The sequence below is a fragment of the Symphalangus syndactylus genome, chromosome 24 (genome assembly GCF_028878055.3).
Source record: "Symphalangus syndactylus isolate Jambi chromosome 24, NHGRI_mSymSyn1-v2.1_pri, whole genome shotgun sequence".
Taxonomy (NCBI): domain Eukaryota; kingdom Metazoa; phylum Chordata; class Mammalia; order Primates; family Hylobatidae; genus Symphalangus; species Symphalangus syndactylus.
In genome coordinates, this window is record NC_072446.2 from 55,764,635 (window position 1) to 55,790,750 (window position 26,116).

The following is a 26,116-nucleotide window of genomic DNA, read 5'->3' on the forward strand; positions in this document are numbered from 1 at the left end:
CAATCCCAGCTACTCAGGAGACTGAGGCAGGAGAATCGCTTGAACCAGGGAGGTGGAGGTTGCAGTGAGCTGAGATTGTGTCATTGTGCTCCAGCCTGGGTGACAGAGCGAGACTCCATCTCAAAAAACAAAAACAAAAACAAAGTTAATTAATAAGGTTGACCCCTCCAAGCTGTGACACTGTCCCATTATGGTGTGTTGAGGCCGTGTAGAATGCACAGCTGTCTTCCATCTGACCCAAGAGGGCACCCATGTGTGTGCTCTGAATACTAATAAAACATGATTTCTGTGTTTTTTAAAGATAAAATTATAAACAGAAGTTCTAATATTTTCTTCCTCCACACATGAATTATCCTGGGCATCTTCCGAGGTATTTTATCAGAGAAGCAAAATTATTCTCCTGTCCCAAATATAATTTTTTTTTTTTTTTTTGCCAATCTTCTTACAATAGGTAAATGATGAGTCAAACACAAGAACCGCTTTTTCTAAAGAATGGTCATTGCATGATGGAAAGCCTACTCCTATTTGCCCTGTATGAAGGAAACTTGACAGAAAGTAAGGAAAGTCTGGTTCTGGTCCTATTGGTGCCACTATCTTGGTTGTGGCACGTGGCAAGCCCGGCCACTCTGGTTCTCCCTTGCCTCACCTGTACGAGACAAGTGTGCGGGGCTGCAGTTAGGGTCTGCCTGGCACCTGGGTTCCCAGGAAGGACAGCTGTGCTGTCTGTAAGCTTGCTGCAGGTCTTATTTCTAGGAGGAAATAGCAGTTCCCCTTCAATTCTTTTCATCTCATAGTGAAATAATCTAAAATAGGTTCTGGGTAGTGGGATTAGGTATAGATTTTATATTCTACTTGGCGTTTGAAATATTTTTCTGCATTTTCTGCAATAAACACATATTGCTTTTGTAGTGGAAATTTTTAAAAATTAAACAAATGTGCTTAATTAAATAACCCTCAAAAAGAAACCTACAAAGACTCAGGTGTAGGAGGGAAAGAAGGAGAATGCTGCACCTGTGACTCCCTACTGCCCAGGTGGCTTCAAAGCGTCTCTTTGCAATTGTTAGTTTGCCATAAAAAATTAAGGCAGGCAGGCCAGTTCCTTCTCATGGCTCAGTAGACTGAGAACATGATTTCTGAAATGCATTTATTTTCACAGTTCCAACAACTGTAAAACAACTCCATTGTTTCTTGGAGTTCAGCAAAGAGGTATTTATATTAAAGCAGCTTAGTAGCCTTAAAGATGACCATGGCTCATCAGCTATTATTTTAAACTCATAAATAATAACCTTCAACCACATGCTGCCAGATGGATATGTAATGAAATGGAGGAAGAAAATCTATAAAGGACTTAACTCCTGCTGTACAAGTTTGAAAAGAACAGCGATTTTACGAAGATGTGCAGAGGGACAGAAGTCAGTTCTGAACATACCAGTCAGCATTCCTAAACCCCAAATCAAGACTTGGGCTCTGACAACAAGACAGTATGTTAGTAATCAAGGTTGTCTTGATAACTCTGGCAGGTAAGTGCCAGGCTGCCTGAGGTTGGCCAGCTGAGCTTGAAACAAGTATAAGGATAGGGCAAGACAGAATTTTTATCTCACCCAGCAAGGCCGAGTGTCCCTTGCAAGGCCTGCAGAGTGACCAAGTGCCCCAGAAAGCTTACCTGCTCCGCCCCTTCTCCCACACCAGCCCCCTTCCCCACCTTTGGCAAATGATCTGGAGAGAATGTTTTCTAATTGACCCCACAAAAACAGGCACAGAGAGAAATCACTTCCTCTGTCTCCACTGGGCCTTCACTGAGCACGCATCTGTTAGCTACATCGGCAGGTCAGAAAGTTGGATCCAAATGGGGCTGACAATTAGCATTTTAGGGAACAATTGTTCATAGATGCTACATCCAACACGCCCACTCCAAATTCCATGGATGCAACTGGCCTACAGCAGCACTGTCCAACACAGCTTTCCACAATAATGGAAATGCTCTGTTCTCCGCTGTCTGATATGGTCGCCACTTGTCACGTGGCGCAGTTGACTCTCATAGTGGACAGTGCAGGTCTAAAGTATTAGTGATTATTGACAATGCATGAAACAATGTTCCAAAGCAACTTTTAAAACTATATGACATTAGATTCTAGACACACTTTACAACTCAAACAGCTCATAATTTTACATTTTAAATGATATTAAGAACGTATTTGGCTGCTTTGGGTGCCCAGTGGTTGGAAATGAAATCATCTTTAAGTGAAGCTTATATGGAAGCATCTGATCCACCCCTTTGCTATAAAGTGCCCTGGGAGGTACATTATCGACTCTCATCTTAGTACATTTATTCTAAGTAAAGCACCAGATTTCTCACTTATTTAATTATTGATAATGACCTCTCTCTAACTAAACATTTTTCTTAGAGCATGACTCTGAAAACAAGCATATTCAATATCATATGTAGTCCCATATAGACAATTTTAAAAATAAGATATAGCAAGCACATACACGAATGCAATTTTAAAACATCTGCTCATTTAAATTATTAAAAGAAGCACTGCATTTTCTTAAATTTGTATTAATTTGGGAGGGGGAGGGAATACTGCAGAGAAGGCTGGAAGTGTTTCTGTCTCTCCATAAAGGATAATATTGACGTGTAGCGAACATGAACACGCGAGCTAAAGTCATTACAAAGCTGGGCCCTTGTATAGTACTTTACATACTTTTAAAAAACTTTTTGCACTTGTACTTTACTTTCCATCAACGTATGTTTTATCCCATGATGTGGGAAGATTTATCATGGATTACATCTCCATTTTATGGGTGAGGAAATTGATGCTCAATGAGTTTAAATGGCTTGTTCAAGTTCACAAAGCTGATAAGCGAGAACGCAGGAATTTGACCCCTCTGTTGGTCTTGGTCTAGTGTCCTTTCCATGTTAAGGCAGGGGAAGTGATGATTTGCTTTTACAGATTGTAGGATTTTCAAACTAAATTCTCTTAGGATATATACCAAGTGTGCACAGGGGCACAGGACAAAGAGGGTGGTCGGGGTGGCAGCTAAGAAGACAAGGGCGGGGACTATGGAAAACCGAGAGGTGGCAGTGGTGGGCTCGCCATAAGGCATTTCTTTGTTTTTATAAAGCTTGGTGAAGAGTTCAGTTTTTTTTCGTAATATTGCAGATATGGGTCAATAGATGTGTGCAAATTGTGTCTCACACTATATGATTTGTTTCATGTACGGTTCACATTTCAGCACGGTCTTCTGGGATGCAGGGCCATCCCTGTGCTGAAATTGTCTCCCCTGAGTATTAATATGTGATTTAAATATACACATTTCCTTTCAAATAATGAAAGCACTAGTTTTCTTGTATAGCCAGGGAGAATGCCAGCGCCTTCCTCTGCCTGCCTGGAAAGGGCGACGTAAGGACTGTGGGAGTGCACGTTGACTAAGTGGGGTGGGGAATCCTGGTGGAGAGTTACCTGTTAATAGACACGGGCTCCCACCCTCACCCCAACTTCAGATTGATGTTAACCGGGGCTCAATTTCCTCCCTCATTTCTTACATTCTCATTAATAAAAGCCTTAAACATAAAACAAAATCTTGGCTGTTAGGGGGGGATACTCATGTTTCTCTCATTTACTCATGGGCACTATCCTTCAGGCAAAGATTCTTACTAACACTAGTGAGACTGAGGCACTTGAAATCAGAATTTATACACTCCTGATACCTCAAAACCATAAAAAGTCTCAATCCGAGCCTTTCTAATAAGTCCTAACATGATATGCCAAGTGATATTTTCATGGTAAATGAGGTAAATGTTTCAAAGTTCGTACTTCATGCAGAACGCCATGTGTTCATTTCTCTGAACATTCACTTTGGACTATGCAAATGGGTGAGTCTGTTTTTCTTCCACACTGTCATCTCTGGCATTAATATCTGAAAAGGGACATGTGCTGGCTATAATTTCAGGGCAGTTCAAACATGCTCTCACCTTTTAACCCAGGAAAGGTTATTTCCACACAAATGCCGTAGTGGAAAGAAGTGGGAGGTGACATATGCTAAAAAAGACCCCTAGTTTTCATCAGAATAGGATCGCCAATAAGAACAGACACATGTTGTGTCCAGTGGACTTTGGCCTCCTCCTTGGTCTACGCTTCCAGATCTAAGGTTGACCATCTTGGGAACAAGTAAGGTTCAAAAATTTGAGTTTGGCCTCTGGCCTGTGGAATAGTAGCAGAAACATCTCTAGGTAAGGATCTGCCTGTTGGAGCAAGAAGGCCAAGGCATGATCAATGAGGAATCCCCAGAGTATGTGAGCAAACTGACCTCGATTGCCTTTTATGAGGGCAGAGAAATAGCCTGCAATTGAATGAGTGGGAAGCAAAAGGAAGAGAATGGATTTTGATTTTTAGCAAATCATTTGGGAAAGGATTCTTTGCGAGGCTGGTCACACAGAACTGGCATGATCTGAAGTGAAACAGATGAGCAAGAACCCTTACAGAGTCTACAGAGAGCAGGTCAGTGGCCTGGCACATGGCCTCAGGGAAGCATGTGAGGGATGAGGCGGATATTGGGAGAATTACCATCCACCACCTTTTAGGTATGGACTGAAAAATTGAGAAGCTGGAGTGGGCAGTCATCGTTCAAGAAGATTTGGATAAATTGGAAAAACAGGCACCTGGAATGTAGTATGCAATTTACCACTGAACACAGCAAACGGCTGCTGACTACAGAGGTGCAGAAAAACATTTTAAAGTCATGAGTAAATGATTCCAACTGGAGTCAAATCAATAAATTAGGGGGCCACATGGGCTGGCAGCATCCTGCTTTGCAGCTCCAAAGACAGATAACACAAGGTGGCTTTCCTGAGGGAAGAACTTCTGGAGCCTCACAGTTCAAAAAGGTAATGGCAGCCTTTCAAAGGGCTGCTCAAATCCCATTTAGAACATTGTGCACAGCAACACTTAGCCACTAAATGTAGGCCACCGGAGTGTGTGGGGAAGTGTGGAGGTGGTGGTGGTGCGGGCACGAGGGCCGGGCTGTCTGAGGGCAGTCTTTGAGAGCTGAGCATGTTAAGATGTGAAAAGAGGTTTAATCAAGGTTTATGAGTATCTGATGGGCTCATACAAAGAAGCTAGGGCAAGACCTATTTACACCACGAGGATAAAGGATGCACAGACTGCTAATTAAGGTGAAGAAGGGAGAGATTCTGTAGGCGAGACCTCTCTTTTGCAGGGTCATTGATAAGTGGGGGTAAAAGATGATGAAGTGGAGTCAAGAAAGCCGAGAAGACACGGGACAGGGGTATTCAAGTACCTGACAGGCAGCATCTCAGGAAGCCGCCTCAGCCTCCCCTCTCCTCTCCACCCACAGCTCCCATTTCCCCACTTCTCCACACCCTCACTGAAGTTCCTTTTGCGCCCGGTGTCCTGAAGGGAGTAGCATTTTCAGCAGGGCAGAAGGTGCTGCCATTCTAAATACTGCCAAGGGACTTGGCAGGCGGGGGCACTGTGAGGTTTTGGAGAGGCGGGTGCAAGTGTGTGTGAGCGTGTGACTGGGTGTATGAGTGTACATGATGAGTGCCGTGTGAATGTGCATGAGTGTGTGCACATGTGTGAGTGCGATGTGCATGAGTGAGGCCTGTGGGGGCATAAATGCTTTTAATGGGAAGATTGGGAAAAGGAAGATTTTTAGTAACATATTTGTGTGACTTTAAATGCTGGTTGGTTCAGAAAGCAACAAATGATATAAAATTGGCTCTATTCTTTTTCCAAAGTAGTAAATCAATCCATTGATCAAATTCTCAATCTCTCTCTCTCACACACACACACACACACACACAGAGTCACCAATGGTGGATTAGTTCTGTCTCTCTCTTCAGTGCCAATGGTTTGTACTGGCACTCAGAGGTAAAAACAGAGAATAAAATATAGGTGGAATCCAAGCCAGCCTGGGCCGCAGACCCTTCGCTTACTGTGGTCCCGTGACAGGTGTCTGCCAGTGCATCATGGCGGCTGACGGCTCGGCCGCCACCTCGTGTCCCCATATGGTTCCAAGTGAGCCCCTCGCAGGCAGCCAGGGTCTGCCTGGGAGGCCTCGGCTACCACAGCAACATCTGACCTGCAGGGCTGCCACTGTTCCCATCGGCACAGCTAGTGCCTGCGCTGTTTTGGCCCTCGATGGAGTGAGAATAGATAGGGGGAAGTGGAGAGGAAGGATCCAAAGGATTTCTCTGAATGCGGACAGGAACTGATACTGAAGTCATGCCTGACTTGCAGAACAACAATGCAGCTGGTTAACTGTCAGCCCTCCCGGCAGCAGCGAGCACTGAGGAAGGTGCCCCAGACGTGGTGGATGGAAGTGCGCAAATGAAACGTGCCTGGTCTGAACAAGGGATGTTGCTGATGCTGCCAAGGTCAGGAAAACAATCGGTAATCATATCGCGGCCAAAATCAGCTCAACCATTCACCCTGCTTGGAAAGAGCCTCGCCAGCCAGTCTGACAACAGACAGGGCAGGAGTGCTGGTGCAAAAATTAGCACTAGGACCTGGCAGCATTTCGTGGCACTTGAAAAGAATGTGGCCGCAGCTGCATGTACCCACTAACACACGCCTGGAGTAACTGACAAGGCACAGCGGTGCTCTCAGGACCTCACTTAGAAATGACTGGCGGCCATCTTCCTGTCCCTGCTCCTTTCTGAGAGATGTCCATCGGCACCTCCTGATAGCCAGTGTCACCCCGTCTTGCCATCCCAAACACTCATCACAAATCAACTTAACTTTTGAAATTATTACTCTCATCGGTTAACAGCGGCACCCCCTGTAGTAGTCGCAAACTCACCAGGTCTGTTTCAGAATCACCTTCTATTTAGGGAGAAACAAGCCAGGTAGGGCCTTGAATATGGTCAAATGTGAAAACATTTTTTTTCCAGAAAGTCTTAGCATATCATTCCCCACCAACCAAATCTTTCTGTAACAAACAACTGATTCTCCCCCAACTCAAATATTTTGGGTAAGGTTGACCAATAAAATTCTATATATAAGTGAAGGAGCAAATGAATTCATTTTTTAAATATTTGTGGTTTTCATTATTTAAAATAAGTACTGGAGTCAAGCCTACAAAGATTTGAGGAGGGAAAGCTCATGATTTTAAATTTTGACACTTATCAAAACGTAGTTTATATTTGAAAGCATTAGGAAGACATCCTTACACATAAAAGGTTTCAGGGACTAAGTACTCTTTCTGAAAAATAAAAATAAAAATCCATTCATGATAAGAATGCTTAGAAAACCAGTAATCAAAAGGAACTTTCTTAATCTGATAAAGGACATCTATAAAAATACACATATGGCAACTATTACACACTTAATTTTGAACACTTTCCCTTTCAGATTAAGAATGGGGCAAGGGCACCATCCCTCACTACCCCTATTTAACTTTTTATTTTTATTTTTATTTTTGAGACACAGTCTCACTCTGTCGCCCAGGCTGGAGTGCAGTGGAGCCATCTCAGCTCACTGCAACCTCCACCTCCCAGGTTCAAGTGATTCTCATGCCTCAGCCTCTCAAATAGCCGGGATTACAAGTGTGAGCCACCACGCCCAGTTAATTTTCATATTTTTAGTAGAGACGGGGTTTCCCCATGTTGGCCAGGCTGGTCCTGAACTCCCAATTTTCTGTGATCTGCCCGCCTCGGCCTCCCAAAGTGCTGGGATTACAGGCGTGAGCCACCTCACCCAGCCAATCTTTTTATTACAAATCTTAGCCAGTGCAGTAAGGCAAGAAAAAGAAATAAATATTATAAAAGTTAGAAAAGAAGAAACAAAGCTGTCACTATTTGCAGATGATATAATTTTTCTACTTGGAAAATCTAAAAATCTACAGGTAAATTATTCAAAACTTTCAGAATACAGAACCATACTAAAATTAGTTCATCTCTATACACAAGCATCAATTCATGAAAAATGACATTTAAAACAGAAAGAGTAATATAAAGCATCTTGGATCATATCAAACAAAAGTTGTGCAAGCCATTCATGGATAAAATGATAAACCTTTATTGAAAGACATTAAAGAAAACCTAAATAGAGAGCTATACTATGTTATGATATTGTACTCAATATCAAAGATGTCAATTCTTGCCTAATTGATCTAAGATTTAATGCATTTCCTATCAAATCCAATGGGGTTTTTCGTGGATCTTGACAAGTTGTTTATAAAACTATTAGAAGAACGAAAGGACAAAAATACCCAAGACCGACCCTCTTGAAGAAGACAAACATTCTATTAAATTAAGAATATTGTTGACATCATAAAGAAAGTAAAAAGATAAGCCTCAAAGTTGGGTAAAAATATATGACAAACACAAGTTTGTATCCAGTTTGTTTATAAGTAACTTCTGTGAATTAATAATGAGAAGACACCCCCGCTCCGTGGACAAATATCATGAATTGGCATTTCACAGAAACTACCACAAATGGCCCATGAACAAATGAAAAGGTAGTTAACTGCATCATTAAGTGGGGAAGAACATATTAAAGCCCTAGGAGGATACCTTTGTATGCCACTAGACTGGCCAAATTTAAAAGTCTAACAGTACCAAGGCTTGGCAGGTCTGTGGAGCAAGAGGAGCTCTCTCATTAACTGCTGGGGGAAATTTAAATAAATACGACAGTCACGTGTCACTTAACGATGGGAATAGGTCCTGAGAGACACATTGTTGGCAACCATCCTAGAGTGCACTTACACAGACCTAGATGGTCTAGTCTACTACCACATACCTGGCCTATACGCCCCTGTTGCTCCTAGGTTACAAACTTGCACAGGTTTCTATACTGAATACTGTAGGCAATTGTAACTCCATAGTAAGTGTTTGTGTATCTAAACATAGAAAACGTACAGTAAAAATATGGCATAGAAGATTTAAAAAGGGTTTACCTGTATAGGGTACTTACTGTGAATGGAGCTTACAGGACTGGAAGTTGCTCTAGGGCAGTTAGTGAGCTAGTGGTGAGTGAGTGCGAAGGCCTTGGACATTATCATACAATACTGAAGATATTATAAACAGTAGTACATTTAGTCTACACTAAATTTATAGAAACATGTTTCTCAATCTTTATTATTCTTTAATAATAAGTTAACCTGTGCTTACTCTTTTTACCTTGTAATCTTATTTTGTTTCAACTTTTTGACTCTTTTGTAATAATAACATTTAGCTTAAAACACAAGCACAAGGCCAGGCATGGTGGCTCACGCCTGTAATCCCAGCATTTTGGGAGGCCGAGGCAGGTGGATCACCTGAGGTTGGGAATTCGAGACCAGCCTGGCCAACATGGTGAAACCCCGTCTCTACTAAAAATACAAAAATAAGCTGGGCATGGTAGCACATGCCTGTAATCCCACCTACTTGAGAGGCTAAGGTAGGAGAATTGCTTGAACCCGGGAGGCAGAGCCTTCAGTGAGCCGAGATCACGCCACTGTACTCCAGCCTGGGCAACAGAGTGAGACTCTATCTCAAAAAAAAAAAAAAAAAAAAAAAAAAGAACCCCATAAGCACATTGTATAGCTATACACAAATATTTATCTATGTTCTTATTTACAAATTATTTTATTTTATTTTTTACTGTTTAAACTTTTTGTTAAAAACCAAGGCACAAACACACACATTAGCCTAGGCCCGCAGGGTCAGGATCATCAATATCACTGTCTTCCACCTCTGCATCTTGTCCCACTGGAAGGGCTTCAGGGGCAATAACACACATGGAGCTGCCATCTCCTGTGACAATAATGCCTTCTGAATACCCTCCGAAGGACCTATCTGAGACTGTTTTAGAGTTAACTTTTTTTTCATAAGTAGAAGGCATACACTCCGAAATAATGATAAAATGTATAGTATAGTAAATACATAAGACAGTAACGTGGTCATTTATTATCATCAGCAAGTGTTCTGCACAGGACATAACTGTGTGCTATACTTTTATACCAACTGGGCAGCACAGTAGGTTTGTTGACCCAGCATCACCACAAACACGTGAGTCACGTGTTGTGCTAGGTGACAGGAATGTGGCCCTTGGAGATGGAAATTTTTCAGCTTCATTAATATCTTATGGGACTCCGATTATATGTGTGACCCACTGTTGACTGGAACATCTTTATGTGGCACGTGACCATACTTGGGAAACATATGGGCATCAACTAGTCAAGTTGAAGACATGCACGTCCTGTGACCCAGCGGTTCTAGGGCTAGGATATCTTAGAGAGATTCTGCACATGAAGTACGTCCACAGTGTTCACAACACGTCCGATTGTAATGGCCCTGATTTATTTAGGAAATCACATGTGTCTGAGTACACATCTTTAAAACAAGGGGTGACAAACTATGACTGGGGGCAAATCCAGCCCAATGCCCATTTTGGTGAATGAAGCTTTCTTGGGACGCAGCTGTGTCCTTTTGTTTACACATCATTTATGGCTTCTTTCTCACTGCAAGGGCTGGGATGAGTACTTGCAACTGAGGCTATATCTGCCCCTTATAGAAGAAGTTCACTGATCCTTGCTTTATAGGCAACAGAATGACAAACTCAAACTTCATGACAGTGGCTACCTCCAAGAAGATGGGGGAGGGCTGTGATCAGAGAGGGACTTCCTGACTGCTAAGGTAAGGAATTACTTTTTAACATAGGCAGTGGGCACATAGATTTCCAGTACTTTTAAGTGTCCATACATATTTCACATACTTTTTTGTTTGTATGATGCATTCTACAATTTAAAAAAAAATTTAAGAGGCAAGAGAGATTGATGGCAATCCTGGCAGTTGCTTCTGTGGGTGTTGAGAACACTGGAACTGCACGGTTTTCATTCCACATCTGTCTCTGGTGCTGGCTCTGCATCACCTTGCTTTGTGAATAGGGAAAGTCTCCTAACTTTGCTAAGCAGCAAGCTACATTCAGAAGTAGCTTTCCACTTGGAAATTCTACACCTTCCTAATGCATAGGATGAAGTGTGTCTTCAGAGTTTGAAAAGACAAAGGTTTCAAGTCTAACCGACCTGTCGGTGTGGGAATTCCCTTACCAAAACGCTGGACAAATGGCCACCCTGGGCCTGCCTGAACACATGCCATGAGGAGGAAGGCTGGGGTCACAAACACCCTGTCCCACGATCGTGGAGTCCCATCAGGATCAGACCCTTCCTCATGCTGTTCCCAAATTGACCTCCTACATTTCTGACCACTGCTCTTAGCAGCCCCGTGTGGAAAGGGACTCGAATATCATCTCCTCCAAGCCCATCCATAGTAGGCTTGGTTGCACCTGGGGTCCAGGCCCTGGTATGGCCGTGGGGGCCATGTGTGGACACATCCTGTGACTCTCTGCTCCCCAGCCCACATTAGCATCAGGTGTTCTTCATTAGAACGAAATCTCTGCCACTCAGCCTCTCTCCAGGATTCCTGTGTTGCTCTCGGGTGCATCACAACACATGTCCCTCATGAGACATTATATATATTTGTATTTCCCTGTAGTCAAATGCAATGTCCAACTTACCTATAGAGATCTGTGATCAGGTTTTCATCGTACCGAGCACACAGGTTGTTGAGGAGTTGCTCGTGCTGGCCAAACAAGCGGATGTAGTTGGAGGCGGGGAAGGGCTCCCTAGAAAGGCACGTGATGGTTTCCACCATTTTATACTTGTTAATATGAATTCGGAAGTAAGTCCCATTTTTCGCACTGCCGGTTACTATTTCCAAACCCTGGAGGAGGGATGTGGACCAGAAAAACAACATTAGAAACATTTCTGGATTTTGGGAACTTTATCATAGCAATTTATTTTTCAAATATAACAGACAGGTTATATCTTATCCCTCTTTGCAAATAACAGTAATAGATATTGACTAAACTCGGCAGAATGTAACAGTGTGTCAGAAACCACATACTTGGACTCAGTGACTACGAGGATATTTAAAACTGTGATTGCCTTGTTCTGTGTTTCTAAACTAGTTGCTAGGTTACAACCAATCCTTCCTTAATACTGCACACCCAGCTAATAAGTGGAACTGGGTTTATTCTCTCCTCTGAGGTGTCTTAACACTGTTAAATTTCTTTGCTTTCACAGCATCGTTTTGAGAAAAACCTCCTAGTCAAAACTGACCAGAAATAATTTCAGTTATTTTAAAGATTACTTGAACAAAAGAAAGAAGTAAAAGGCCATGACTGATGGCGGGGATTGGGCAGAGTCAGTCGTTTGAAAAGGTCTGTTCCCAGGAAGAATGCTCAAGGCTATGGGAGATGCACATACACATTCTGCAGGTGGCTTTCTAGTTTATAAATTGTTAAAAGTGTGGATTTGTGACTTTCTGCCCTGTAGAAACCACCTCCAATTGCCACATGAGCCCAAGTGACAAGGGTAGATGCTGCTCCAATTCCATGCCATTCTGAAATGACTTTCTCTATTTCAGCCGCGGATGGCTCCCCACTGGCTCAGGCAGTGGGAAGCTTCTGTGGACAAACATGAGTTTTGTGGGGGATGACTGAACCTTCACTATGGCCTTAGACTCTGACTTTAGTACACAGCAACGCTCAATAAATGTTCTTTGAGTGCATATAGATTTAAGCTTCTCTTCTGAACCTGAATGTGGCATTTAGAAATCCAAGGCAATTTGAACTGCCTGGATCCCAAACATTTACTTAGTCCTGGACATCACCTGGGGATTTTGTCTAAACAAAAGGACACACGGTTTAACTTTTACATCAATACGGGCAACTGGTGGGTGTTGGGGTATCACATGGCAAAGCCCTGGGGGGACTCAGCCAACTGTAAAGGTACAAGGTGAGATATACAGGAGGCATGACAGGTGAGTCCTGGGCCACCCCCAGGTGCGTGTGTGAGAGATTGGGCATTTGGGGGTGAGGGAGGAGCAAGTGGGGTTGGGGGATGGTGCTTCAAGGGAGATGGAAATGGTCCTTTGTTTATAGAAATGGATGGATATCCAAAAAACAATGGCCCGCCCACAATGGGGGGCAATGTATTCAAAAAAATTAGTGTTAAAATATATTTCATAACAGGGAGATATATTCACAGTACATTTTATGCTTTAGAAGTAGTTTACAAAAATGCACAGTATCATTTCATTTGTTTTGTATCAACATTTTCACAAAATGTTAACGGTCACTTTCTGTGGTTGGGAGACTGGGTCATTTTTATTGTTTATCCTTATAGTTATTTGACTATCTGCAGTTTCTAATTTTTAAAAAATGATCATTACTTCTAAAATGAGGAAAAGTTATTTTTAAATACTCAGGCTGTGGCATGGCAAGGACCTAGATTTTTTAATGAACAAATTGAGTGAGGGGAGGAAGGAAGGAAGGGAGAAAAGAAGGAAGGAAGGAGGGAGGGAGGGAGAAAGGAAGGAAGGAGGGAGGGAGGAAAAAGAAAGGAAGGAAGGAAGGAAGAAGGGAAGGAAGGAGGGAGGGAGGAAGAAAGAAAAGAAAGAAGAAAGGCAGGAAGGAGGGAGGGAGGGAAGGAGGGATGAAGAAAGGAAAGAAGGAAGGAAGCAAGGAAGGAAGGGAAGGAAGCAAGGAAGCAAGGGAAGGAAAGGAAGGAAGGAGGGAAGGAAGGAAGGGAAGCAGGGAAGGGATGAAGGAAGGAGGGAGGGGTGAAGAAAGGAAGGAAGGAGGGAGGGAAGGAAGGAAGAAAGGAAGGAAGGGATGAAGGAAGGAAAGAAGGGAATGAGATGAAGGAAAGGAGGGAAGGAAGAGATGAAGGAAGGAAAGAAGGGAATGAGATGAAGGAAAGGAAGGAAGGAAGGAATGAAGGAGGGAAGGAGGGAGGGAGGAAGAAAGGAAAGAAGGAAGGAAAAGAGGAAACGAAGGAAGGGAAGGAAGGGAGGGAGGAAGAAAGGAAAAAAGGAAGGAAAGGAAAGAATGAAGGGAGGGAGGAAGAAAGGAAGGATGGAGGGAAGGAAGGAAGGAAAGGAAGGAAGAAGGGAGGGAGGGACGGATGAAGAAAGGAAAGAAGGAAGGAAGGGAAGGAAGCAAGGAAGCAAGAGAAGGAAGCAAGGAAGGAAGCAAGGTAAGGAAGTGAAGGAAGGAGGGAAGGAAGGAAGGGAAGGAGGGAAGGGATGAAGGAAGGAGGGAGAGATGAAGAAAGGAAGGAAGGAGGGAGGGAAGGAAGGAAGGGATGAAGGAAGGAAAGAAAGGAAGAAGGGAAGGAAGGAATGAAGGAAGGAAGGAGGGAGGGAGCAAGAAAGGAAAGAAGGAAGGAAAGGAGGGAAGGAAGGGAGGGAGGAAGAAAAGAAAGAAGGAAAAGGAGGGAAGGAAGGGAGGGAGGAAGAAAGGAAAGAAGGAAGGAAAGGAAGGAAGGAAGGGAAGGAAGGGAGGAAGGAAGGAAGGGAGGGAGGAAGAAAGGATGGAGGGAGGGAAGGAAGGAAGGGAAGGAAGGAAGGAGGGAGGGAAGGAGGAAGGGAACGAAGGAAGGAAGGAAGGAAGGGAGGAAGGAAGGGAAGGAAGGAGGGAGGGAAGGAGGAAGAAAGGAAAGAAGGGAAGGAGGGAGGGAGGGAGGGAAGGACGGAGGAAAGGAGGAAGGAAGGAAGTAAAGAAGGGAGGGAGAGAGAAAGGGAGAGAAGAAAGGAAGGAGGGAGGGAGGTAGGGAGGGAGGGAGGAAGGGAAGGCAGGAAGGCAGGAAGGCAGGAAGGCAGGAAGGCAGGAAGGCAGGAAGGAAGGAAGGAAGGAAGGAAGGAAGGAAGGAAGGAAGCATGCAGGCGTTGGTATGGAAGGGCGGGCTCCTCTGGAGAAGAGTTTGGAAAAAGCCAGGACTGAGCCTCTGGCTGCAGGGGCCTGGTCTCCTCTGCTCATCCCTTGCCCTCAGCTCCTGCCACAGGCATCCCTCTAGGCCTGGATGCCCCCATGGGCTTTGCTCATTCCCGTGTGTTTCCTCAAGTCCCGACTTCGCAGTCTGAGCAATGACTCACACCGTTGCATGGGGTGGGGGTGGGGGCACATGACCTCACAGAATAACCCCTGGTGTCAACTTTACCTGATGGCCCAGGATATTCAGCAGTATTTCAGAATTAAAATATATGTAGATATATAGATAGTGAAGAATGTGACTGCCACGTGTATTTCTAAATTAAACACACGACTTGAAAGACCATTTGAGTTTGGAAACAGCAGCTTTAGGTTTGGCTTCTGAACCCAGGGGTACATGTCCGCATCACAGTAAGGGATGATTGGTGAAAAAGCTGGAAAACTGCAGGTGAGTTCTGAGGAGGGGCGGCTCCTGCACCACGGCAGCAAGGCTGGCGTCTGGGAGAGGAGGCACTACAGACTCTGGCACAGTTTTATCTGCCAGGCTTCCCCAGGCCTCCTCCTCCTTTTAGGTTTCATTGTTGGAAGTGATTAAAAAAGGGATCCCAGGTGTCAAAGGGGCACACCTTGAGATCCACCCATGTGGTTAGCAAATCTTGACTTTGCCAAGAGTCTCACTAAATCCCCCACCTTCAGCTTACAAGGACTTCTTCGTCTTTAGGAGGGCTGACTTGGATTCCACGTACGTGGCCGAGGCTGTGCACCTCAAGACGAGGGTCACAGTCACTTAGTTGGTGGTGACTTGCCAAGTCCTTGAGGAGCCCTGCAGGCTGCAGGCTACAGGCTGAGAGCAGTGAGAGTCTGAGCGTTTTGTGGCCTTAAATATCATCCTGTTCCTTGAGAGTCTATCATCAGCATCATTTTTAATGATTTTTTTGTTATGGACTTGTTGCATTTTTTGGTATTATTTTTAAATGTAAAGACTGCATTATCATATTTTGGCCTCCTCCATAAATTTTGTCCACATAATCCTAGCATACAGCACCTTACAGAAATGAGGGCTTAAGAGTCCAGAAGCAGCTACACTACAGAAAGTGATGAGGAGGTTGCACTGATGGCTGAGCTTAACTTTGGAAGGAACAGTGTCCATTTGAAGGACATTTGGCACCACATTAGCATCACTGGAGGGGTCCATCTGGGAACTGAGAGTGCATCAAAATATGTTGTATTCATGTTAAATACAATTCACTCATACAGGGGTTTCTCAGACACAAATTACCCTTGTAGTGCAGGCCATTCCTATTCACAGTCGCTGACAGAACAGGATAACCCAGTGAAGCCCAGAACTCTTTCTGCAATTGCTCATAGAAAGCTGCTCCACTAAGTGATGTTGCAGGGCACCTCCCAGCCCTGCCCACATGGTGCGGGATTCTGGGGTCAGCATGATTATTTCACAACCTTCCGGTTTGGTAGGGTATGTCTGGCATCTTCTCCTATTTTAAGTATATGAGCAAATTGTTTTAAAATTTGGATATTAAATTTAAGATTTTGATGGAGTCACTGATTCTGATATGGTTTTTCTTCTTCTTTTTTTCCCTGAATACAATTATCCTTTTGAGGTCCTTTATGATTTTGACAAAGGTTGGAAAATGGCTCTGGAATTCATGCCAAATGGAAGACACAGGATTAATCAGACTTGGTGTTCAAGAAATCAAGTTCTCAGCTCTCATGATGAACACACAATTTTAAATTTGATGGTATCCAAGGCAGAATTTGTTGTGACAAATTTCTTTCTTCCATGGTATATACGCCAACAAAGCATGTGGACTGGAATCTGTAAATTAGTTTATTATGTAGACGACTTGGGGTCCCCTTTCTTCCTTTTGTCAGGTTACCTCTCAAAGAGCTCATGAATTACTACAGTATCTTCCGACTTAAATATTCCAGTTAGTGAGCACTATAAAAGTCTGATAAGATTTGTCTGTGCTACATCTAGTGTATGAATAGTAATTCAATTTCTCTGGTGAAATATTGTTCAATGGGCTCCATTCTTGATCAATTGGCTATATTTAGGTGACTGCCTGACCATTTTGGCAACAATTTCACTTAATCAAATTAATTCCAACCCCAGAAGATTGCCATGGAGCCATCCTACATTTTTTTTTCTTGGATAATAAAATGGGAAGAAAAAATCTGTTTAGATCTTCTGTACTAATTAAAAAGGAGGCCCACCTGGCAAAATGGTTAATTAAAGTCAGGGGTCCTGTTCACATACTGTCATAGCACCAGCCAAAGAATCTATTTAAGTTGCACTCATTAAAACTCTCATTATCTAAAAACCCCTTTTGGCTCCTCCTCTGACTTTATTTAGAGAGAGTTGGTGGCTCATAAATAAACGATGCCGCATGTAGGAAATCATGCACTGTCCTTGAAGAATCTGGTTCTGGCTGAAACCAAGTCCAATATGTTCTAGCTCTTGTGCATATTAGACTCGAGTTATTTATCTGTGATGATCAAAGTGCTTAGCCTGTGAATACTCTGGGCTTTATCCTATTTACCTCATGCCCCACCTCATTGGTGACAGATTGTACTTTCTAAAGAGGGCCATGACAGTCTCACTATCCCACACACTGCCCTGCAATAGGACCTTGACACTCTCCGCCTTGAGAGATGGATTCTCTATCCCCTACCCCTTGAATCTCGGTGGTTGCTCTGACTGCTCCAACAGAGAGAGTGGGAGAAGTGATGCTGTGTGATTTTTGAGGGTGGGTCATAAAAGGCAATGCAGCTTCCAACTTGCTAGTGACAACACTTGCACTTGGAGCCCAGAGCCACTGCGTGAGCAGTCTGACTACTCTGAGGCCACCATACTGTGAGGAAGCCCAGGCACTTGAGGACAGCCCAGGTGTGGAGGCTGTGGTGAGCACTTCCGGTCCTTGAGTTATCCCAGCCCAGCTGAGTAACAAGCCTTTGGATTTAGTAAACGAGCCTTCAGATGATCCGGACCATTGGTCTAACCCTCTAGTCTTCCCATCTAAGGCTGTGAATAGCGTGGAGCAGAGACAAGCTGTGCCCACTGTGCCCTGTCCAAATTCCTGACTCACAGGATCTGTGAGAAGGATCAAATGGCTGTTTTATCCCACTAAGTGTTTTTTTATACAGCAATAGAAACTGGAACACTATGATGATCTTATGGTTTCCTTTATTATAAGAAAATTTTGCATCAGACCATGTGTACAGGACAACTAAAAGAATCTGGGAAAGGTCTAAGGGAAATAAGTTTTAAACGTACAGCATCTACCCTTTTCCTGGAAGAACTGGGTTTCATTATTTATCTGGAATAATGATTAAAACAGCCATCTTCACCAGTTACTGGCTACCTGTTTTGTTCCAGACAATGTTACTTTATGTATGCTCCCCAGCAATCCCAGAAATGCAGATGTTGAAGAACTTGATCAAGGTCCATGGGAAGGAAATGGAATAGGATTGAGATTTCCTGAAGGGTGAAGAACCCGTAGCCTGTGCCATTTGAGTAGGCCCCCATCTAAGGAATTTTCCAAGAGCTTCTACTTAGATCTCATTGGCCAGAACCTGCCACATGGCTGACCCTGTCCTTGAGGAAATCTGGGAAATGTGTTTATTTTAGGTTGGTCATATTGTTTACCCTCAAAAATATTCAAGAGAAGAAAATGGGAATGGAAGTTAAGTAGATAGCTTCCAGTCTGCCTCATTGACTAAAAATCAAACGTGACATATCCAAAAGGAAGCCCCGAGATGACACACACAAGGCTGGGACCATGGGTCAGAGAATCTTCTTAGAGGAGCTCTTCAATTGACCAACCACCTGTGTCCTTTAAACAGGGGAATTCCCAATTGCACAGCTTCTGCTTTTCCTGGAGGGGAGGAAGACAGTGGGGTCTCCTTGGCCATTCCAGATGCTAAGCAATCTACCTGCTCCATTGGCATGAAAGTGGATACTTCAGTTATCTATGGATGCATCACAGGTTGCCTCAAAACGTAGAGGCTTAATGTCCTTCAGTAGGTGAATGGATAAATAAACCAATACATCCAGACAATAGAGGATCATTCAGTGCCAAAAAGAAATGAGCTAGCAAGCCATGAAGAGATATAGAGGAAGCTTAAATGGATATTACTAAGTGAAAGAAGCCAACCTGAAAAGACGATAGGCTGTATGATTCCAACTATATCATATTCTGGAAAAGGCAAAGTGACCGAGACAGTAAAAAGATCAGTAGTTGCTAGGCCTTAGGACAGAGGGAGGGACAAACAGGCAGCACATAGAGGGTTCTTAGGGCAGTGAAACTGCTCTGTATGTGTCATTATACATTTGTCCAAACCCACAGAATATACAAAACCAAGAGTGAACGCTTATGTCAACTATGGGCTTTGGTTGTTAATAATGTGTCAGTGTAGGTTTATTAATTGTAAGAAATATATCACTGGTGGGGGATGTTGATAGTGGGGGAGGCTACATGTCTGTTGAAGGGTTAGGGTTACATGACAAATCTTTGTACCTCTGCTGAATTTTGTTACGAAACCAAAACAGCTCTAAAAAATAAAGTCTATTGAAAAAAGTAATGGCATAAAACAATAATAAATTTTTATTATCTCACAGTCTCTGGGAGTCAGAAGCTGAAAGTGGCTTACCTAGGGAGTTCTGGCTCAAGGCCTTTCATAAGTTTTCAGTCAAGTTGTTGGCTGGGGCTGTAGTCACCTGAAGGCGTGAATGAGGCTGGAGGATCCACTTCCAAGGTGGCACGCTCATCTGCCTGGCAAACTGATCATGACTGGTGCAGGAATACTCAATTCCTTGCCACATGGACCTCTCTAAAGGGGTCCCTACAGGATGGCAGCAAGTCATCTAGAAGTGTGCAAGCTGGAAGCTGTCATATCTTTCTTGACCTGACCTGACCTTGGAAGTCACACAGTCATTTCCCCAATATCCTGTTGGCTACACAGGTCAGCCCTACTCAGTGTGGGAGGGGCCACACAAGGGCATGAAGACCAAGGCACAAGAGTCACTGAGGGCCATCTTGGGGGACGATTACTCCAGTGGGCTTCTGATGTGTGAACCAACACATTACAGTAAAGACTCCAAGTAACGAATTTCATCCTCTTATAAACAAACTTTTATATTTGAAAGTAAAATGAAATTCAGAAATAATACTTACATAATTAGGCTGTGCCATTTGTACCTCCAAGGGAGTTGGAATGGCAGGCTTGGCAATATGCAGATAATGGTAAGACCCAGGAAGAATGCCCCCTAGAAGAGATGGCAAGTTTTCCATTTAAAATTAATTGTTAATGAGGTGAGTAACAGAGCTCATATTTTCATCACGGGACAAACAGATGCCTGCAGTGGTGTATGCTCCTCAAACTTTCACACTAAAGTACCACTAACAGCAAGGAACTCCCTGGGGTAGTTGACATTTATTTAACCAAATTGATGTGAATGTGACATGATATCCCATAATGTAGCCACCACTGCTCCAGGATGTGCCAATCCGATCTTGTGTATCCTGTGATTATCCGTACCTCCCCGCCCTCTAACCTGTATCTGCCAAAACCAGATCAAGACCTTTAGAAGCCTTAAGTGTTGCAAATAGCATTCCTATTCCTCATCACTTCTCCAAAATGTAGCCAAAATATTAAAAAATTGAATTTAATTAGGACAATCAACAAAGTTCTTTGTTCAATGTTTTAGAAACTGTCATTATCGAATTCTTAATGTTTTGGCTTGTCCCTGAGGTCTGGGCCTGTGCCAGCTCTGGCTTCTGACAGCCTTCCCTTCTCTTACCTGCCCACAGCCACCACCTTTCCTCAGGTCTCACCCAGAGTGAGAAGCAGAGCAAGACCTTGTGGGGCTGCCTAGTTAGGAAGAGGAAGACAAGGATGGAATGTGGGGCTTTCGTCTCCATAATCTGACATTCCATTGACTAGACTGGACTTCATGGACACCCTGGGGGTCTATGTACAGCTTTGTGGGTTCATCCATAAACCTCCAGGAAGGGAACACGTAATTTTGTAAATATGTGCATTTTTCTGGTAAAAAGGTCCACAACATTCAGAAACACCATTTTCAAAGGTATTTCTCATACCCTAACCGTGAAGGAACCCTGCATTATTCATGAAATCATCTCCTCCTTAGGGGCCAAAAGGGTTTATGGGATAAAAGTGCACTACTTTACAGCTGCAAATGGTTAAACTTAACCATCCCCAGAGCAGGTTGAGGCCTGGCTGCCTGGAAGGGTCTCCTTATCTCTGAACTTATAGAGAGAATGGAAGTTTTGGGTAAGATGTCAGGGAAAACCATTACTTTCCAGCTGTGAGACATCCATACAAGTTAATAATCATTCCCTTGTCTGTTTTCTTATCTGTAAAATGGGAACCCCATTTAGGATGTGGTCCATAATAAATGCTCAAATGCAAAGAACCATAACAACAATAATTCCAGGTTTGTAATAAATGCTTCAGAAATTAGATGGACCTTTTCTCTGTCTCTGTGGCAACCCATTGAGGTACGGAGGAGCCTTTTCTCCAAGCCTCAGAGAAACCTGGAGGGCTGGCCTGACTGCTGACCCATACCTAATCTGTGGCTTCATCAAGGAGAAGGAAGGCTACTCGTATACCTTGAATCTTGGCTCCTTTGTACATGGGGATGAGCCGGTCAAGATCAGCTGGTGGCTCAGTCACAGGCTCAAGGGTTGGATCAAAGAGATGTAGCATAGCTGCTGCCAGCTGAAAGCCAATTTCTTTGGAACTGAAGTTGCTGTGAGTCCACTCATTTGAGTAGTATCTATTGGAGAATTTGGTGAGGGAGCCAGCCGCTCTGATGGCTATGTCGTTGGTGTGGAAGTTGGTATCAATCACAAGTCGACCATCATACACAAGACATGCATCATTGAGGGCTTTAAACGTTTCATAATCCACATTCTTCTCACAGAAGCTGAAGTACATCTACAAAGTGAACAATTACAGCAATATTCAGTTATCACTCTTCGTTTTACCTTCCCAAGAATGTGACTAGTCTCCAGGGCATTTTATTATTTGGGGCACAAAAATACATATACTAAAAGTTTATTATCACGTTGTTTGTGTGTGTGTGAGAGATAGATTGTCTTGGGTATGAAGAACACATTAAGATCTCCAAATGTCACTCTTATTCACTCAATTTTGACATCCAGTTGAGAGAAGGATGCCAGGTGATGAAATATCTCCCACAAGTGTGAGTGGTTTTCTGCGTAAGAGGGTTTACATTTGTACAGACCCCGCCTTCCCCTCATGTTCCTACGTTTTTAACAGCTCTAGCTCAGCCTCCATCCTCTTCCCCTTCCTGTGTCTGACACTCGGGTATCTGCAGGTTCCTTCTTGGGTTGACCTCATCCAGTCTTCAGTATTCAGACTGCCCATTGCTAGCTTTTAAAACTCGGTAAGCTTGTCCCTATATGATGCTCCAGAGAAGATGGGTGCTTCATCAGTCTCTGTATCTACTAGGTCTGGGTTCCCGCCTTGTTGCTTCCTGCTCTCATACGACACAGAGTCATTCAAGAAATACTGATGGCATACCTACCATATGCCAGGCACTGTGTGAGGGTGCTGTAAGTAGAGGGGCCACCAACCCCTTTGCATGCTCCTTAGAAATTATTTGTATGCCCTCTCCATTCTGTGCTCAAATTTCAATGCTTTCTCATGCTCATCTGGACATCATCTTCCACGCTGATGTTGAAAGTCACTGAAGCAGTGCAAGTTAGTTGTTTTTGTCTTTAGTTGTTGGACCAATTGAAACAAGTTCAATTGATTTTATCTTTCCCTAAAATAGTCTGCCACCTTATTAAAAGCATGCTAAAAAAATGAACATAAGACATGGGTCCCAACCATACTGATGGTCATCTCCCCACTTCCATCACATTCCTGCTTTACCCCCCTCAACTGTTTCATTCTGTACAGACATCAGCTGTCCTTGGGCAAGAGGTAGCCAGCCCCTTCAGTATTCCTGCCCCACACCCATGAATGGTTCAGGGAGCTTTCTGATCCTGTGGTAGCCACTAGTCATGAATGGCTATAAATATTTACATCTAAATTAATTTAAATTAAATACAATGAAAAATTCATTCCTCAGTTGCAATAGCCCATTTCAAGTGCTCAGTAGCTATAGGTGGCTAGTGGCTGCCATATTGGGCAGTGCAGATACAGCCTATTTCCATCTTGAAGACGGTTCTATTGGACAGTGGGACTCAGATCCATCATCTCTGTGATGTCCTTGGTCCTCCCTCAGGGAGACACACTCTGTGCCCTTGCCCTGTCTTTATTCACCCAGTTGTCTAATCCCATCCCAGGATGCTTCTTTCTTTCAAGTCTTTTCCTTTTTTTTTTTCTTTCTTATAACTCTCACCCAGTGGCCTCAGGAAAATATATTTCTCTGAGTCTCTCTCTGACTCTGAATCTTTCTGTCTCCCTACACTCCTTTTTTGCTTTCTCATTCTCTTTCCCAATCTCTATAAAAAATAGATTTCCTACCCAGATAAATATATAGAAAGATATCTGATTTGAATTTAAATTATAAATAAAAACAGTGCCATCAACCTCTTGAGCCCTTGAAAATGTTCAGAAGTCGCCTTCAGCATCCTCACAGAAGTTCTTCTACCTACCCAATTTTCTTTTTCTAATTAAGCCTACTTTTCGTACATTAAATATACTAGTTCTTGTTTTTCTGGGTTTTAAAGATTACCAGTATTGCAGTAATGTTTATTTATACACTTTTGGTGTAGGCATTCACAATTTTGGCTGCATTTGGGGTTTCATAGGAGTTTGTAGACTAGACTGAAAACTGAATAAGCAAATCCAACATTGTTAATAAGAACATATGTTACAAGTTACAGACCTTGCAAATACAATCTATGTGCTTCTGCAATGCCAATGGAATACTACATATTGTGTACAAATAGGAAGTGGTAATGGCTGGCCACACTGATGTTCTGAGTACATATTTCAAGACTACTTATATTGATAATTCTGATTAAGGAGAGCAAAACTCCTTGGTTAGCTAGGGAGAAGGGTGGGAGTCAGTAGTCTGATAAACTTCATTCATTCATGCATTCAGACAAACACTTCTTGTGCCAAGCACTGTGCAAGGTCTCCAGAACATCTTGGTGAAAAACATAAGCATTGAGCTCATGATCTGATTGGAGAGATGAATGCCAACAAGATGGGAAAGTCTGCCTTGAGAGCCAGTGTCACCGCATCCTAACTTGGCTGGAGGCTGGACCACCTGCTAAGAGCCCAGGAGGCGCCACTATCAGGCAGGATGTGGAGAGGCTTTGATGTGGGGACAAAACATCAATTTCAAGAGAGTTCTGCTCCTGCCTTGGTGGTATAACCTCCTGAAATGAATCCTCCCACTGATAATAACTATAAACTCTGATATAAGAGGATTCTTATTAGTATTTAAAAGTTTGGGTAGCTTGTGTATTATGGTAAAAACTTGGAGAAATGGCCAGGATGGGGATAATTTCCCTTATTTTAGAGATTTTTTTTTTTAAGTTTGCTTTTTAAATTACCTTTTCTCTCCATTTCCACATACAGGTATTCAATTTAGAGTCTCTTTTTTTTTTGAGACAGGGTCTCACTTTGTCACCCAGGCTGGAGGGCAGTAGCAAGATCTCAGCTCACTGCAGCCTTGACCTCCCGGGTTCAAGAGATCCTTCTGCCTCAGCCCCCCATGTAGCTGGAACTACAGGTGCTTGCCACGATACCCGGCTAATTTTTTGGTATTTTTTTGTAGAGATGGCCTTCACCATGTTGCCCAGGCTGGTCTTGAATTCTGAGCTCAAGCCATCCACCCACCTTGGCCTCCCAAAGTGCTAGGTTTATAGGCGTGAGCCACTGTGTCTGGCCTCAATTTAGAGGCTTTTTAAAAAAGAGTGAGCTGCAGTCATCTTATGCCCTAATAGAAAAATAGAGATGATAGAGGAAAGAGTCAGTGAACTTGAAGTTATATCAATAGAAACTGTCCAATTTGAAGAATAGTGAGAAAGAGAAAAAAGAGACTGAAACAAATAAACAGAGCCTTAGAGCCCCAGGGAACAATATAAAAAACTCTTAACAGATATGTAATTGGAATCCCAGGAAGAGAAGAGAGAAGAATGGGGTAAGAAAGAATGGCCAATAACTTGTTAAAATTTAGTGAAAATCATAAATTTATGGATTTGAGAAGTTCAGTGAACCCCAAACAAGACAAATTAAAAAAAAAAAACACATACTTAGAGACATAATAAACACAGAATGCCCACAGCATCAAATTGCTAAAAACCAAGGATAAAGAGCAAACCTTGAAAGCAGCCAATGGAAAATGACATATGGAGGAATGTTTTAAATGATTGCAGATTTTTAAATAAAAATGCATGGATGTCGGAAGATGGTGGAAAAGCATCTTCAAAGTGCTGGGAAAAAAATAACCTGTAAGCCCAGAATTCTATATTCAGTGAAAATAAACGTTAAGAATGAAAGCAACATATATTTTCAGATGGAGCAAAACTAGAGAATTACTTTTCAGCAGGCCTACAATACAATAAATGCTCTGACGCTCGTTTAGGCTGACGGGAGACTTGGATTTTCAAAAAGGAAGATAGAACAAGAAAATTAGTAAATATCTGGATATCTATAAAAGACTACTCTTTTTAATTCTTCAAAATATATATGACCTTAAAACAAAGATTACAATATTGCCTTACTGATTTTTCAATGTTTGTAGATGTAATATACAGGATGGCTGTTAACAAAATAGACACCCAGAATATGGGGAGAAGGAACTGCATAGCTGCAAGGTTTTTACATTTTATGTGAAATGGTACAATATTAACTCTATTGAACATGAAAGATTGCTGATGCATATTATAATCCATACAGCAATTACTAAAAGATAAGATATAGTTAAAAAGCCAATTGACCAGCACTTTGGGAGGCTGAGGCGGGCAGATCACGAGGTCAGGAGATCGAGACCACGGTGAAACCCCGTCTCTACTAAAAATACAAAAAATTATCCAGGCGTGGTGGCGGGCGCCTGTAGTCCCAGCTACTTGGAGAGGCTGAGGCAGGAGAATGGCGTGAACCCGGGAGGCGGAGCTTGCAGTGAGCCAAGATTGCGCCACTGCACTCCAGCCTGGGCGACAGAGCGAGACTCCGTCTCAAAAAAAAAAAAAAAAAAAGCCAATTGAAGGCCACGCACAGTGGCTCATGCCTGTAATCCCAGCACTTTGGGAGGCCGAGGCGGGCAGATCACGAGGTCAGGAGATCGAGACCATCCTGGATAACACAGT

General features: G+C 43.1%; 1 protein-coding gene across 1 annotated transcript in view; it reads right to left on the reverse strand.

The window, feature by feature from the left end:
• Window positions 1–26,116, reverse strand: part of CFAP61 (cilia and flagella associated protein 61) — a 318,407-nt gene that overhangs the window by 47,225 nt on the left and 245,066 nt on the right. Inside the window, exons 23-25 of the mRNA XM_063634162.1 lie at window positions 21,431–21,758; window positions 19,973–20,064; window positions 11,523–11,728 (exon numbers count right to left, since the gene is read on the reverse strand). Coding sequence (XP_063490232.1) covers window positions 11,523–11,728; window positions 19,973–20,064; window positions 21,431–21,758 — 626 coding nt within the window. The remainder of the gene's footprint in view (window positions 1–11,522; window positions 11,729–19,972; window positions 20,065–21,430; window positions 21,759–26,116) is intronic.